The 17,648-nt window shown below is 41.5% G+C and overlaps 1 protein-coding gene across 9 annotated transcripts in view; it reads right to left on the bottom strand.

Moving 5' to 3' along the window:
- Nucleotides 1–1,324: 1,324 nt before the first annotated feature.
- The window catches only part of RIN2 (Ras and Rab interactor 2), a 76,048-nt gene continuing 59,724 nt past the window's right edge, over nucleotides 1,325–17,648 (bottom strand). For all 9 annotated transcript variants that reach the window (XM_042462536.1, XM_042462538.1, XM_042462541.1 and 6 more), the window contains 4 exons: nucleotides 14,321–14,626; nucleotides 11,545–11,676; nucleotides 5,556–5,719; nucleotides 1,325–2,581 (listed from right to left, as the gene is read on the bottom strand). In XM_042462536.1, coding sequence (XP_042318470.1) covers nucleotides 2,261–2,581; nucleotides 5,556–5,719; nucleotides 11,545–11,676; nucleotides 14,321–14,626 — 923 coding nt within the window. In that variant the 3' untranslated portion in view covers nucleotides 1,325–2,260. The remainder of the gene's footprint in view (nucleotides 2,582–5,555; nucleotides 5,720–11,544; nucleotides 11,677–14,320; nucleotides 14,627–17,648) is intronic.

The raw sequence follows: 17,648 nt of genomic DNA, 5'->3' as shown, positions 1-17,648 counted from the left end.
CCTGCCGGCGGGACTTGTGGTACCGAGGCGGGAAGTTGCGACGGCCAGAGGAGGAGGTAGCAGAGCACATTTATTTTGTATTTCCTTTCCATTTCTATAAGCCCAAGCCAATGCATACTTATTAAGAAGTCACTCCTACTAAGTTCAATGGGATTCACTCTCTATGATAGTGGTAAAGCCTAATATACACATGCAGGTGAATAATGCTTTTGAGGAAAGTCAGTAGACTATACCAGTTCACACTGCAAGCAGGGGATGCTATTTTTTAAATATTTCTCTATGTGCAAGATTTTTTTTTTAAAGAACCCTAGAACATGAGGCAGAAAATAAAGGTGGATAATCTTTCTGCTTGCAGACGCTTTTTAAAAGTACAGGTTGAGTCTTCTTTATTCAGAATTCAAAAATCTTAAATATTCCAAAAACCAAAACTTTTTTCATGGGTGGCTGAGGTAGTGACTCCTTTGTTTCTGATGGTTCAAAGTTCATTTCATGCTCAACATTATTTAAAATATTGTATAAAATTACTTTGAGGCCATGACTGTAAAGTGTATATGAAACATAAACACAGTTTGTAGTAGTAGTAGTAAAATTTTATTCAGTCATTGACCAGTAATCTCAAAATGCCATTACAGATTCAGGTATTCTGAAATTTAAAAAAACAAAAACAAATCCAAAATCCAAAACAATTCTAGTCCCATGCATTTCGGATAAGGGAGACTCAACCTTTATGTGAGCTTTCAAAAAATGTAACACACCCCTTCCTACATGCAAGCTGAAGATGTATATACTATTCTACCACCTCACTCCCACATCATTCTGCTTCCATGTATAAATAATGCCAAAGGCCTTCATTTACTGATATCTTTAAGAATTTTTTTTAATCTCAGTACCTATTGAAAATAGCATTTATATTTTCAGCCACAATCAAATGTGTTTGAGGTTCTTACTTCAGTGTGTATAAAAGTATTAAATGCATCAACTCATATTCCTGCTGTTTTTAAGACAACAGATGTCAATTCATTATTTGCACAACTACCATATATTTAAAAGATAAAACGGTTTCCTCCACAATCTCTTCACCCCTTTTGAAAGCAGCCTGAACCAGCAGACTAAGGGCATCTTGCAATATCACTCTAGTTCCTCCATTTGAAGGACTGCCACCCATTTCCATCCTTACCAATATCCCACATGAAACAAAATCAGCATTCCACAAACATACATTGACTCACCAGAGGGGAAAAGCTAACCTCTTCAGCAATCATTACTCTTTGTCTTCAGCTCTGTGCAACAATGCTGGTTAATGAGTATTAATGAGCAAATAAAATGTTGTTAAAATGGGAACTGTGAACACATTCCCTAAGACTTTTTATTCTTTAAACAAGCTCTCTACATCCTCTCACCTCCCCATTCTGTTTATTCACCTTTCAAATCCCTCATTTAATTTTTTCCTGTATTCAAGATTGCAGTATATAAACACTCCAGAAATTTTTTACATCCAATATACAGAAGGCTTTGGGTAGCCAGTGTTAAAAATAAAACTGTTTATAGAATCATTCCAAAGGTGTTTTTTTAAATGGTGTTTGATATTTGAAATTCTTAAATCTTGGTAGAAAAAGGCAAAATCGTTCATAGAAATGTTCAATGTAATACTCTAAAACCAGCAAGAGATCCATTTTGCATATTAAATGTTAATCACATGCATAATTATAGAACATTTTATAGCTTAAAAAATACTTAAAAACTAATGACAGTTTACCTGCAACTGCTATAAAACTTCTGTGAAATATATAAAATCATGTTGCCTTCAGTGAAATATATATATATAAAAACTATTTCAGAGAAGACTGTTACCATCCATATAACAGAGTTTACTGATGCCCTGCATCGGATAGTATAGCATATGTACACTGGTGAAAATGGGACAGCCTACTAGTTACTTTACAAAAGGCCTGGCTTTCTGAATATTTAAATGAAAATAGTGCTTGCACTAAGGATATGAAGTAAAATGTAGTATAGATCTGAAGGTGGATCTACTGTAATTAATTTCAGATGATGCTCTTGAAGAGTTCAACTCCTGTGGCTGTATACAGTGGCACCACTGTTGTACACACTGAACAACTGCCTGATCATTTTATGTATATCAATTGCAGTCAGTGAGGGGTTTACAACTCTGCAAACCACATATGGGCCAAAAACAATTCAGTCAACAAGCAAACAGTGTTTTTAAGCACTTATAACACAACAATATAAAATCTCAACTTTATGAATTGTAGTCACTGTAGTCGTTCTGAAAAATGGCCCCATAAGGGTCACTGTTGATGCGCTTATAAACAAAATGGAAGACTTGGGGCTGTGGCCTACTGTGAAGTTCAGCTTTGATTTTTTGAGGGTAAGTGTCTTCTGTCAGCTGCTGCCAAGTGTCATCAATGAAAAGAAACAGGCTGTAATCATCAGGATTGTCCACTTTAAACTTCTCAGCACAAAGACGGCAGACATCTTCGGTAGTGATATATGGTCTCACTAGCAAGGTTTTTCCCGTGCAGCCACTGTTTACTTCCTGGAATGCAACTCGTAGATAGTTCTGTGGAGTGAGAAACATGTGGGAAAAAATGTCACATTCAAAGCCTGACTTTAAAAACAGTATTGTTTTACATTTGTTTTTCTAGACTTAGCAATCTGAATGAGTTGCTCCTCTTGTTAGTATTCAGAATTTTTTTGCACTGTGTTTGAGACGATGTGGGTTTACTTTTTTGACCTACAGTTACTTGTATCCAGACTACATAGCCAGTGGCCAAGCTGGTGGGGCATTTGGGAGGTTGCAGCCCAAAATGTATTTCTTCTAAGGTCTCCATAGAAATGTCTCCTGCATCCCTCACATGAAAAGTACAAACAAATAGACTCAAGTTCAGTCTCCATGCTATTGTGTGAAACCCTATGCAACCTGCCCTTGTGAGAAACTGAATTATTTTAGACTTTTGACACTTCTTTGGCTTTTTCAGACTTATTTTTCATTAGTACATGACTGGAGGTTTTCACACTTTGGAGCTTTCATTATTGTATCCTAACAGCAAGCAAACTCAGTCTGTCTCACTAAATGGCCAGTCTGCTTTCAACGAACTGACAACTGGATGGATACAGAAAGTTACTAGGTGCTACCAAGCATTTTTTGAGGAGTGACTATTATTCTATGTATCCCTTTTACTGAAGCTACTAATATATTCTGCCACAGAGTTTGTACAAATATATTTCATCCTCAGTGCTGAAAATGCTGAAGAAGATTATACTTGGCGGCTTTGCAGAATACAAATCCTAATCTTTGCTTCTTAGCAGTCCCTTAAGGAAGGAACTGGCTTCAAGAAGCCATTTCTTGCATGACTGGGAAGCTCAGCTTGGAAGGTCTTCACTGTAAAATTATTTATGTACCTCTTCAGAATTACAGTTGAATATCAATGCAAGCTGTGTAATACTAGGTCAGGATCATGGGAGCTTTCTTATCATCCAAATGCTGTGCTTGGTTTTATGTATTACTCACTATATAATCCTGGTGAGCTCATGTTTCTTATTGTTTCCATACTTACTAGTTATTCCTACTTTTTTTTTTGCATTTTCATATCCCCTGTTTCTTTGCACAGTGTACAAGCAATATTTATTTGTTTGTTTATAAAATCATTTGTGTATGCCCCTGAAATCATTTGTGCATGCTGACACAAATCCAATTAAAATACAAATTAGTTATTATATTTCTTGTTACTAATCGGAAAGAATTTTTAAAAGAACACAAACCACCACCACAGATATTCTGACAAGCGGAAATTAGTCCCCTATAGTCTCTGAGGGAAGATGTGAAAGGGGGGATTGGGGGAAGGAAAAGACATGAAGAGAAAAGCAAAAAGAAATGAGGAAGGAAGGGGAAAAGAGCAGAGTATGCATGTTTGCACACAGTTGTCCTAAGACTCTATGGAATGAGTCAGTAGTGGGAGGGACCAGGTCAAATATAGGCCAAAATGTACATTCGGGATATCACAATCAAGATTTTTGTTACTAAGGGGAGGAGAAAAACACCAATGTGCTTATTTTTGTGTAGGTATCCTCCAGCATTTTTGCAACACTCGAATCAAACATTGGAAAGTCTGGCTAAGAATAAAATTTAAGTAGTAGAACATAACCCTTTAGCTTTCTTTAACAAACACCAAAACTGAATTAATTGCAAAGCATAAACTAATTTAATCTAACTCTACATTACTAGTCGGCTAACATAACTATGCCCAAATGGCAGACGGTTTTTCTCACAGTGTGAGTGATCTGAAAACAAATTAATGATTGTTGTCCTTTCATCTGGAATTCCAATGGTGAGATCTTGATGAAATAACAAACAGTTTCCCAATCATGACCCCGCATCCCTGGATCTCTGGACTACAAATGAGAGAGCCTGCCCATTGAGATGCTGCAGTCGTCATCACCACTCATCTCTCTGGGGCTCTAAGTGCCATACAGAGAATTAGCCCTTTCACAAGAGAGGTGATGAAAGGGCTAATTCTCTGTATGGCACTTAGCAATGACTAGCACAAAGGAGTTTGTTGGAGAATATGTTTCTTTTCACATGTTTGGGCATTCAGTATTAACAAGGGTGAGTTGGGATCCTGTCTAACACAAGGATAGACAAAAGTCATTTGCTGTTAGGGGCAGCCTAAACCAGCCCCCTCCCATTGAAATGGTCAATAACACCCCCTGGGAGCTTCCAGGGCTCAAATTGCTCTTTTGGGCCCAAGATATTTTTTTTAAAAGTGGGAAGTCACAGAGAGATTAACAAAGGTGGATGCTGGGCAGAAGCAGCCCTCTAAGGTCTCAGCTCGTCCCCCCAGAAACTGCTCACCCCAAGTGTAAGTGCAAAAAGGACACACAGAAGGGGGCAATGTATAGCTTGTTCTCTTTTACTGGCTCATTTCCAATAATAAAGCTGGAAAGACAAGATAGTGCTAGAACCAACAGAGAGAGGAAAGCAAAAGATGCCTCCTCCCAACATGTGTGGAACATTCACCTCTCCTTTTCAAGTTTTAAAAAGACATCAACGCACACTTCTTATATGCAATGAAAAAGATACATTAATGATGTCTACACCTACATCTACCCCAAACATCATGGATGCAGGGGAATGTGAACAGCCTCATAGCTGCCAGCATTTCTCAGATGAAAACCAAAACAAGAAATATGTGGCATAACAATAGTGTGGTAAAACTGGCAAAATTATTACTGAGGATGAGCAGGTAAGCTAGGAGAGGATCCAGCAGCTTGCTTTTGCCCAAGTTTACTGGGAACAGCAAGGTTCTGCTCCCATCTGCTCAGTTAAGTGAATGCAAACTACATTTGCACTTTGAACTCATGTTTCCAGCAAGTGAAGTAGGCTGAGGTCAAAGGAGGGAAATGGGACATTTTAAAAGGAAAAGTGGATTAATCAGGACTGTGAGGTAGTTTACTTCATACAATGCAATCCAAATCTGTCATGCTATCCATTACACCTTTTATAATCACAGCTGCAGCAAAGAAATCAACTGTACCTGAAAATCATCAACAGATGGGATTGTTCTGTTTGTTGTTCTTCGCTTATGCCACTGCCTGAGAGTATTTCGAGCTTCTGAACACAATAGCCTGGCTGCTTGTTCTTCCTGAAAATTCTTAATTAAAGAAAGTGCTCCATATGCACTTGTCAAATAGTAGCCCCCTGTAAAGATACCAAATAAAGAGTGTTCTTCAAGATATTACCAATAGTCCAGTTATCAAAAGCAGTATAAGGCTTGCTATATCCATGTATGCAGGAAGGATTTTCCATCTTACATACTGTAAGTACTAGCAGACAGCACATCTTAGGAACTAATATCTACCCATCTGTTGGGCATTTGAAGCAGAGGCAATGACTGTGCTTTAAAAACCTTATTTCAAAGAGTCCTGGAGCATCTCAAAAGCCTGTCAGGGCCAGGGCTTCCTCAATAAGTAGATCAGTGATACTAGTAGAATTTCCCCCAATGACCAAAGACACCACCCTGGTGCTAGAGGACCACCTTGAAGAAAAGGAGGGGAGCTTGCCCAGTTGCTGCTTCTCTGTTTTATGAGCATGCCTTCTGGAATACAAACATGAGTGCTTGCTTTCTACCTCTTCACAGGACAAGGCCCTGATCTTGCAGTAGGAACCACTATCCATCTCCAGCTGAAGACTGTTACATTCCTGGACTGGTCTGTTTGTGGTCTATTATGATTCTGTTCCCCTGACCCAGTGCCCCACAGCCTGCAGGTGTGTATATAAAACTGGGTGACTGGGACAGATTAAGGATTATGTTGGTGTATTGTCCATCCACCTAGTCAACATTCTCTCTTCCTAAGGTACAGTATCTGAGATGGTCTTGGTGTTGGAGTCTCCTCAGCATGTAGCGCTGGGGGATTTCAACATTCATGCTGATTCTGCTCTTTCAGGAGTGACTTAGGATTTCATGTCCACCATGGCAACCATGGGTCTGTCCCAAGTGCTATTTGGCTCTACTTGGGGCCAAGTGCTGGGTGCAATCTGGACATTTTCTTCTGTGTTGACTGGGATTACAGTGATCTGGGAGAAGAGGTACTTTCCACACCTGGTCAAATCCCTGGGACTTAGAGCCTCTGCTGAGGTGGGGGACCACTTAGGTCCCCCACCAAAATGGATGCTTATCAAGCCAGATAGATTCATGATGGTTCTTGGGGAGTTTCCTGTTGCCTCTGCAGGCAATCTTGTTGAAGCCCTTTGACCTTGGGAATGGGGAAATGGTCAGGGTGATAGGCGCCAATCACTTTTCATTACCCACTCTCACAGAGTAGAGCTACACCAGCCCCCTAGTTCTCTAAAGAGCTGGCAGCAATAACACAGGTGAGACAATAACAAGAGCGACATTGGCAGAAAACCCACAGTGAACCTGACCAAACATGGGCTAGAGCCTACTTGAGGGCTTACTCTGTGGCAATGAGGCAGCAGAAAAGTCTGCCTGGCAAAGAACCGTCCAGCAGAGATCGTGTGAATTGTTAGGGTCTTGTTACATCTTGGCCCTCAAGAGCAGGATCTGGACCACTCAAAAGCCATGTGTGATCAATTTGCTAAGCACTTTGCAGGTAAAATCATTCAGATCCTTTCTGACTTGGATGGTAGAATTTATACAGATCCTGTGGATGTAACCGTGGTCCCTGCTTGTCCAATGCTAATGGATCATTTTCACCTTGTGCAGCATGAAGATGTGGATACGATTACTGGAGCACCCTAAGCCACCACAGGTTTGCTATATCCTAGCTCTTTCTGGTTTAACGAAGAGGTCAGGAGTGGATGGGTTATGGTATGCAATGCCTCTCTCCAACAATGCATGGTGTCAGCCTGCCTAAAGGAAGCAGTTGTACGTTTCTTGTTTAAAAAGGCCTCCCTGGATGGAATAATAATTAGCTGGTCTCCAATACCCCATTTTTGGGCAAGGTTCTGGAGTGTGTGGTGGTCTCCCAGATCCAGGGATTTCTGGATGAGACTGATTATCTGGACCCATTTCAATCTGGCTTCAGGCCTAGTTATGGAATGTTTAGTGGATGGCGTTTGTTAGGAAATGGAAAGGGGGATGTGTCCATGTTGGTTCTGCTGGACTTCTCAGTGGCATCTGATACCACCAGCCATGGTATACTTCTGGGTTGCCTTATAGGGATGGGGCTTGGCAACACTATTGGCAGTGGTTCTATTCCTTTCTGGAGGGGCAAACCCAGAAGGTGAAGCTGGGAGACTCTTATTCAGCTCCTTGGCCACTGAGCTGTGGGGTCTCATAGGGTTCTGTTTTGTCCCTCTATACTGTGTAATGTATACATGAAGGCACTGAGAGAAGTTGTCTGGAATTTGGGAGGTCAGATGCCACCACTATGCTGATGACACTCAGCTCTATCTCTTTTTTCCATCTCAATTCAAGGAAATTGTCTCTTGCTAAACCAGTGCCTGTCAACAGTGATGGGCTAAATGAGGGTGAAGCCCAGTCCAGACAAGACAGAAATGCTCTGGTCAGTCAAAAGGCAGATCAGGAAACAAGGATTCAACTTGTGCTGGATGAGGTTACACTCCACTGAAAAAGCAAGTATGCAGCTTGGGTGTGCTCCTTGTTTCAGTCTTAACTCTGGATGTCTAGGTTTCTGAGGTGGCCAGCAGCACACAGCATTTGGAAACTTCAATTGGTCTAAGAAGCTGCAGTCAAATTACTAACAGGTGCTGGTAACAGGGAGCATACAGCTCCCTTACTGGAACAAAATCTGTTTCCAGGCACAAGTCAAAATGCTGGTTTTGACATATACTCTCTACGGCTCAGGTCCAGGCTGTTCAAGGGATCATATTTTCCCAAATGAGCCTGAACAAGCTTTAAGATCTGCAAGAGGAACTTCTCTATATCCCACTGTCTTCATAATGGGAATGTGGAAGAGGGCTTCTCTGTGGCTGCTCCCACACACTGAAACACCCTCCCTAGGGAAGCTACAATGGCCCCTTTGCTGTCCTTTAGGTGACAAGACCTTTCTTTTCCACCAAGCCTTTGGAAATTGATTTTTTTAAAAAGGGCTTTGTATGGTGATGTGGAATTTTTGATTTAGAGTAAGATTTTAGATTATTTTAATTTTGTTGTTATTTAACACTATTTTGATCTTAATTTTGTATGTTTTAATTCATGAATTTTATGACTTTCTGTAAACTGCTTTGAGTCCCAGCCTAGAAAAAATGTGGAATATAAATAAAGTGATAGATGAATGAATGGATGGATTTGCCCATTAAGCTGTATATGTATTTTGCAACCTACAGCTGTACATGAACATTGGGTATCTTTTCTTAAATGGTAAGATTTAAGAAATCTGGTTAACATGCCATGTGAACTGAATAGGCATGCAAAAACATGCCCAAGAATCCTCTGCAAGAGTCAGTCCACTGTACCCAGTTCTTCTCCATATTAATTGGAATTCTGCTCACACCCACCACCCAGGATTTCTGGAAAAAACAGATTTATTTTGTTACAATCAGTGGAGACACAGGAAAGTTTGATGCAGTTTGGAGGCCAGTCACTTGGCAGGAAGCTTCCCCTTCTTTGTTTTTGTTTTGCTCTTGGAAAGAGAAATTCCCTGCCAGACTTAACAGCTTCAGCATTCTTTCGCTTTCAGCTATCCCAGGAGGGGAGGGGCCTCTGGAATCCTTTACTTTTCCATGCTTATAGTGAGCCAAGTAACTGCAGATGTGGGGCAAGTTTCAGAGAAAAGCTACTGAACTCTTTCAAACAGAAAACAAATTCCAGGTCTTACTTGAAAATCAAAACTGTGTTTTTCAGGAGTTACCCAAAATGACCGCAAACCACTTATTCCCAACTAACTCAAATAGAACCAAGAGGAATTTCTTTTAAAAAGACACTGATTCACGTGTTTTTCTCTCTCCAGGGGTTAGCCTAAGGGCCTAGCAGGAAAAGTATATTCTTGGCTGCAAGAATATCAACTAGGGAGCCATTTATCTGTGTAGCTTATCCAATCCATGCTTTTTTTTAACCTGTGTATTACAAAATGTAGCACAGGAAGTAGCCTTAACAGGGTTACAGAAAGTATGCATACAACACAATGATTAAGAGATTCAGGGGCTGTGCAGAACGGCCATTAAGGCCGACCAGGGGCGGAGTCGGGGTGTGGCGTCCATATGACGCATGTCCCAACTCTGCCCCCATGGTGACGTGATGATGTGCGCCGCTCCACACGGTGCATGGCATCATGGCACTCCTCTGGCACTGCATTTACATGATGCAACCCCAAAGCCTTGGCTATTGCACCCTGGAAAGGCCACACTGGGCACTGCTGGAGGCGGATGCAGGCCACCCCTTAGAGGCGGTCTGCACAGCCTCTCAATTACAACCCCCAAAGTCCTTCTGCCTTGTTCATCAACTCATGCTCTCATCCTTGTCCCCATCCTCTGTTTATAAGATGGGGATAAAAACACCAGCCACCCATACAGTACTTCTCTACTACAGATGACACACGAGAGATGATTGGAATACACTAAAGCATTGTATAAATTATTGTTTCTGGTAATATTCTTTAGTTCTACCACTTAGACCCAATTTTCCAAAGAAAAACACCTGACAAAAGTGATGGAAGCCATTTTGTACTTAACTGCAGAGGATCCTCATGTGACAAGCAGAAAAGGAGTGGCACAATCCAAAAAAGATTGACACACAGACTATATTAAATTGTAACTATGGCGGGTTACAGACCGCCTCTTTGAGGCGGGCTGCACCCGCCCCTTTCCCTGTCGGATTGGGGCCTGAGCTGCCAGAACGGCAGCCACTGAGGCCCCGATCCGCCGCTTTTCAGGCTGCAGGGAAGCAGCAAAACGCCGCTTCCCCGCAGCCTGAAAAGGGGTGTCCTTGGGGCTTCAAGCCCCAAGGACACCCCGCGGCGGCGGGGAGGGGGAGAAAGGGGCCCTTTCTCCCTTGTTTCACTGGGCTCAGCCGTCTGAAGGCTGCGCCCAGTGAAGCAAAGCGGCGCCGTGGACCAGGAAGGAGCTGCGCCGTGGACCAGGAAGGAGCCCTAGGCGCCCTGCTGCGGATTGAGGACGTCACGTCCGCGCCGCCCCGTCTAGAGGCGGCGCGGCCATGACGTCCTCACGGCGGTGGCTGTATGGAAGGGCCGCCGCCGTTTAGTGCGTGACGAGCACGCACTAGGGTTAGGGCGGTGCAGAAGCACCGCCCTTTTGTAACCCTAGTGCGTGCTCGTCATGCACTAAAGTGCCGGTTTGTAACCGGCCTATATTAATGTGCTCCATAGTGTAGAGCTAAATGCTCATAGTTAGTTGTCAGTATATTATGGAGCACAGCCATTCCTAGCACCTGTAAGAAAGTGTCTTTCTTCTGAATTAACTGAAAGAGGGAAGCTGGCCAAGACTACTAAGATGTGTACTGCTAAATACAAATCTGAAGGAAGACTTTTTCATCCTTCATCCCTCAGAAAGAAACCATCTCTATAAAGCAGATGAGATGAGAGTCTTTTTTTTTAAAGAAACACATGCTATTAAAAGAAAAAAAAAGCTGCTCATATTGTCAGAATACAGCTATCTGTAACAAGAACTATTTTCACAGCTCTTTCCAGACTCTGCAACAAAATGTTGTGTCTGATCCAAACCCAACCTAGATAACACTAAAGCATGTAAGCAACAATATATCAAAGCCACTGTTTAGGAATCGGGCAAAAACAGTCTTCACTATCCAAGCTCCTAGGCTCTGTCACATTTCCCCCCTGACAGGTTTGCACACAAGCCCTTGAAAAAAGTTTCCTCTTCTCACTCTCCATGCCAACAGGAAGCGAGAGCTTGTAATCTTGTTTGGTTAGGACTATCTTTATGTTATGTTTGTAGGAATTACTTGATAAGATGTTGGTAACAAGTTAGAAGCTTTGGAATGCCTTTAAAGGCTCTTTATTCCAGCATGTTATCAGTCATCAAATTCCTGGGAAAAGAATCATCCGTAGAGTCTCAAGGGCATTTACCTTCTCCATGCAGCAAAGTGGGGTCCAGCAGCTCCATCATGTATTCAATTTCAGCATCCAACTCCAGCATGTCACACTGAGCCACAACATAAGTCAGCACTGGCAAAAAGTCATCAGCTCCATACATTCTCCCTTTGGTGAAAGTTGAGGAAGAATGGAGAGAGAAAGTAAAAGTATCACTAAAACTCACTGCCAATATTTATGTACAGTATTCATTTATTTGCTCTTTTCCATTTTAAAAAATTCTCTCCCATGCTGCAGTTTCAATTCAGTTCTATAATTTTAGGTCTGTGACAAGAGAATGTTTTCAACATATATATACCACTATTACTGGACCCACTGCTGTAGTATTAACCTGAGGGCGCACAGGGGGTATGAGTGCAGCCCAAACGGAATTTAACAGAGCAGGAGCACATACTGATACATTTTACATGCCCTCACCAGCTGAGGCAGTGGGGCTCTTTAAAGGGTGGCCTCAGGCCAGAGCAGAATTAAGCACTAAGGACAAAATAAGTCAACATTTAAATGTGAGGAGGTCTACCCTTCACATGTAATTTTAAACATTCAGTTTAAAAGTGCTGCAGCTGATGTCAGTCAGATAACCAGATGTTTTTGTGAAGCTCTTAACTGGTTCCATTTTTTAAATGCAGCATAGCTATCAAGATTTGGGCTGCTGTCACACTACAAAATTCATGCAGATTAATGCTGTTTGAATGGTCATGGCTCCATCCTATGGAATCCTGAGACTTGTAGTTTGTTGTGGCACCAGAACTCTTTGACAGAGAAAGCTAAATATCTCACAAAACTACAAATCCCAGCATTCCATAGCAGTGAGCCATGGCAACTACAAATCCAGGAACCCAGTGAGCCATGGCAATTGAGCAGTGTCAAACTACAGCGCACCTGTGTCATACGCGGGCGCGCCTTATGCGGCTTGAGCATACACGCTCAAGCCGCGGGGGGCGGCGCGTCTCATTCAATTGAATGGGCGCGTGCGCCCGTTGCGACCCACGCGCCACCGTGCACGAGCCCCATTGTTTACAATGGGGCTTGAGCATAGGCGGAATTCGCCTTATGCGGAGGGATCCGGAACGGATGCCCGCGTAAGGCGAGGGTCTGCTAGCTCACTGGGTTCCTGCTAGTAATAAAACTGGTGTTCTACCAGACTTGTGGTGAACCCTATCTAGTAAGCTTTTAAGTGGGACCAGAACTCTAGGGAAAGACATGCCTACACTGGCATTTAGTCACAAACATTCTGATGGCTCAGCCTACTTCCAAATTAGGAAGCTAAGTTTTGAAAACAAAACTGAAGTGACCACTACATAAACGAAAGTGGGGGGAAAAAACACACCATTTTCTTCAGTGTTCTGCACAATGAGAAAATACAGTTTATTGCAATAAAGGCTTCTTCCAGACAAGGCTGTTATTGTCCTCTCATACAGCATCATCCATATAATTTTGCTAGGGGCTGCAATTTGATGTCATTTTCCTTTTATACTGTCCTCATATTTTCCAACTGGTTCTTCAGTGTTTTCTCTTACTACACAAGGTTCAGAAGAGAAGGATGTAACAATTGCACAGTGTCTTTTGACTGGTAGTGCTAGTACTTGTTATGCCTGGAAGTACCCCAGCAGCAGTGTTGCCAATTTCCGGGGAATTCTCCAGAATCCAGGGAATCTAATTAATTTATGTCCGGGGATTTTGATTGAATAATAATAATAATAATTAGGAAATTCTGGAGATTTTGGTAAAACATTCTGGGGATATATCTTGGAGGCTTGTTGGCCACATAGCTGCCTTGAATTCATGTTTTGAAGTGAAGGTGGGGTATAAAGTGAAAAAAAAGAGGAAGATGTCATCTTCTGGAACAGAAGCAAACCTTCCTGGCATAGAATCTCATTCATTTGTGTTAATGTTGTGGTACCTTCAAATGATTTCAACTAAAAATATTACAAAGTTGCACAAGTTTGTACAATATTAGAACACAAAGTTTGCTTTTTACATCCAGCTAGGCCAGTCAGTTTGGAAAGCTTTCTGTAGGAAGGAATGTGTGTCACACCCACATAAGAATATCTGAGCATATTCTTAGCTCTCAGAATCCACCATCTCTCCTGCATTAAATGTTTTCATAATACCTCCATTATTCTAGATGATAAAGAGCTGCACTAGTAGCTGTGTTGATGAATTACTTTTCAGGTAACAAAAATGACGGTGATGACATATTAAGAACTTTTAGGGAAATCTAACAATTTATATATGTGTGTGTGCACATGCCATACTCAGCACCAGAAGCATATTAGGCCATTTAAAGTCCGGTGGGTTTTGTATTAAAGTTTAAAATGATGGAAGAGGGATGTCTAGATAAATGAGACATTTGCCACTATGGCAATGCCACATAATGCCCTATTTAAATACAGATCAACACAAAGCTTGTATTGCTTCCCTAAAGTGTTTAGAAAAGGGATTCTAAGGCTGACTTGTGGTTTACTAGATTTCCCATTGCTTTTTCAAATGTTTTCAAGAAATTTGTTATAGCCACAATTCATTGCACCATGCTAAGAACAGTAAAGTTTTGGAAATAAATGGAAACACCCCACCTCACCAGGGTGCAAGATACAGACTCTCTGAAGAGGACTACACCGCATTCCAAATTCCTAGAGACAAATTTGGGGGGGGGGGTGGAAAGTCTGGCAGAGGATTAAACATTTGCTCATTTTCCCTCCTCCAGAAACACTCCTGAAAGGGTCAGAAACTTTGACCATGAGCTGGCATTTACCTGAATTGTTCTCCATGACAGTATAAATCAGCTTGCACACTCTTAGTAGTAGCATGACTTTCTTTTCAGGAGAGTACATTTTCTGCATGGTCATGAACTTGACCTTAATCTTTTCAACATCTACAAAGTCTGGTGTTGGGACAAACACCCCCAACTCCTGAGGATTTCGCTGTCGGACCAGTTGGAGGTTCTCTTTCAACTGCTTCCAGGAGCCATCAGCTGTATGGAACTCTTTCAGCATCACCTCAACATGGCCCTTCAGGGGTTTCAGGATGCACTTATGCATGGCCTTCTCTAACACCACATCTGCAAAGACACAGGAAAAGCTCAGCTCATAATCTGGCAAAGAAACCTGATTTTTGTTCTCCCAAAGGAGAGAGAGAATGGAAATGATTTAATAAAGTCAGAATAATAATTCAGTTAGCATTCCAGAGGAATCTTAATGACAAAACCAGATGCTGTTATTCGTACTAATTTAGAAAAGAAGAACCTGTACAATAAATAGCAAATTGTTGAAAGTACGTCCCATATTTTTAAATTTAGAACATGAATCTCCCTGAATATTTCCTTTACTATGCTTTTGTTTTACACAATTTGCATAGGAAGCCACAAACTAACACAGTTTGATTTTCTCAAAAATATTATGCTTTGATTCACTACTCTCCACAAAAGAATCAGTGAACATAAAATGCAACTGGGTGGAGTGGGGTAGAGGAAGCAACAGGGATGCAGAAAAATAGGAAGAGGTCAGGTCTGTAAGCACACTTAGTAATCTGATATAGTGTTACAGTCAACACTTCAAAGTGGCTCCCAGAAGGGCCTATCTAGTTACAAAGGACAAGCAATTGGTGCAAAGACAAAGCACAAAGCAGACACTGGGTTTTGAGACCAATACAAATCACATAACTGATCCCACATAGGGATCTGATTTCACATTGCAGAGAAAGAAAACATGATGCTAAAATAACATCCATTGTAGGCAGTGATGTTCTGAGAATGTTCATCCCAAACAAAGCACATAACCATCCAATCAGAACAGCCTCTACGCCTAGCAGCCTACTTTTTCTTTCCCTTTTTCTTTCCTTAAAATAAAATCTAAAGGGGGGAAAACAAAGCGAAACATCAGCCTGCACCTGCCTTTTTCTTCCATTTCTGAATGATATCCATGTGGCATGCAGAGGACTTCTGAGGGAAAGGAATGGAAGAGAAGGAAGGGCAGCTGAATACCAGAATTTCACTTTCAAGCCCTGCAAAGTATAAATTTTTTTGAACTTAAAAACTTAAAATTACATATTTTAAAGGAGGAGAGACAGTTCACAAAGGCTGATCAGGACAGGGTGACCAGATGTTATAACTGCAAAGGTGGACTGCCAAACATAGGACGCTGAAGAAAAATATAGGACCCTTGTCAAATAAAAGCTAGACGCTCATATAAACGTAAATGCATGATTCTTACTCATACTCAAAATGGAGGACATTTTGAAATTCCTCCCGAGCAGAAGATTGAAATCTAGGACATGTCTGGGAAAAGGAGGACATCTGGTCATCCTGGCTCAGGAAAGCAACTCAACAGCACAATGGAACTAGTAATCCCAACATTGACCATTGAAGATGTAGGCCAACAGCAACTGGTTTATTTTCTGTGATTTCTATAATTATTTTCTGTGATTTCTAGCCTTACCCTGTGCAACATGTGAACCATCATGTTAAGGGCAGCACACCAAGGACTTGGTAAACCTCTCATTTTTCTAGAATTCAAAGACATAGCTGTGTTAGTCTGTAGAGTCCATATGTAGAGAGATCTTCCAGCACCTAACTAAAAGAAGGTGACAGCATGAGCCTGCTCCTTTTATGAAACCCCCAATAAGGGATGTTCAACAGTGGAACAAACTCCCTCAGAGTGCAGTGGAGTCTCCTTCCTTAGAGGTCTTTAAAGAGAGACTGGATGGCCATCTGTCGGGGATGCTTTGATTTAGATTTCCTGCATGACAGGTGGTTGGACTGGATGGCGGTCTCTTCCAACTCTATGATTCTATATGCATTTGAGGAAGTAGACTTTAGTCTACAAAAGCTCATGCTGCCAACGTCTTTCTTTCAGTTAGTCTCAAAGGTGCTACAAGATCTCTGTACTCCCATTTTGCTGTCTGTCTAGAATGACAACAAAGGGATGGGGGTGAAAGACACTTAGAAAACCATGGACGGGTGATGGACCACACTTCCTTTGGCCAGCCATGTTACAGAAGCTTGTTCTTCTTGTGCACAGAACGTTTAATTTGGAAGGCACAGGCTCAGCTGCCAGACTACCAGTCAGTAACGATTCATAAGATTCACTTGCCAGGGTACAGTTGGCCCTTCTTATACACAGATTTTTTATACACGGATTCAAGCATCCACGGTTTGAAAATGTTTTTTAAAAAGTATAAATTTCAAATATGAAACCTTGATTTTCCATTTTTTATAAGGGACACCATTTTGCTATGTCATTATATTTAATGGGACTTGAGCAACCACGGATTTTGTTATACACAGGGGATCTTGGAACCAAACCCCAGTGTATAAGAACGGTCCACTGAACAAATACCAAGCAAGTGCAAGAGCTACAGGTCAGACTGAGTTGTATGCTAGGCTAGCACAAGTTTTGCCCTTCAGTGGCCTTCAGTGATTCCTCCTCTCCCACAGCACAAAGGGAGCATGCATTTTAGTGAAGAGTATAAGGAGGAACATTTTGCTGGCACAACATATAACACTTAACCATCACCACTATTTTTTCGCCCCAGGAAATATTCCCCTGTGCAGACTTCTCCAGCCCTACTTCCCTCTCCATTTTCCAGCCCTTAATCCTTTACTTCCTTTATTTCACAGGAATGAAATTATCCATTTGCTGTTTTGCTGATCATTATTATTTATTGTGATTATAAAATATTTTTGTTGGCATCCTGTTCAGCAGTTATGACATAGTAAGCTGGACTATGGTTTGGGAGGGCATCATCAGTTGTAACTAGAACACAGAGCTCTGCCATCATTGTTACAATGTCAATTCAAGATCTTAGCCATTATTTATTCTGGAAACATTAATTATGACACTTGTTCTCAGAAAATTACTTGTGCATAATATTTATTGTACAACCCTCCTCCTGAAAAACCCACAGTTGACAATAAACCTTCATTATTAGATACGGTGGCAGAGGTATGCAAGACACTGCACATCTCTTTGGGATTGGACATGCCCAAGGGTATGGATGAAGGAAGCTACTTCACAGTGGTGAATATGTACATAAGATGCATAGGCAGAAAAGCTGGAGTTGTGACAGGTTGGAAAACCCCACGC

The sequence above is a fragment of the Sceloporus undulatus genome, chromosome 4, assembly GCF_019175285.1.
Source record: "Sceloporus undulatus isolate JIND9_A2432 ecotype Alabama chromosome 4, SceUnd_v1.1, whole genome shotgun sequence".
Taxonomy (NCBI): Eukaryota; Metazoa; Chordata; class Lepidosauria; order Squamata; family Phrynosomatidae; genus Sceloporus; species Sceloporus undulatus.
Note: the sequence above shows the minus strand (reverse complement) of the source record. Positions and strands in the feature narration are given on the sequence as shown.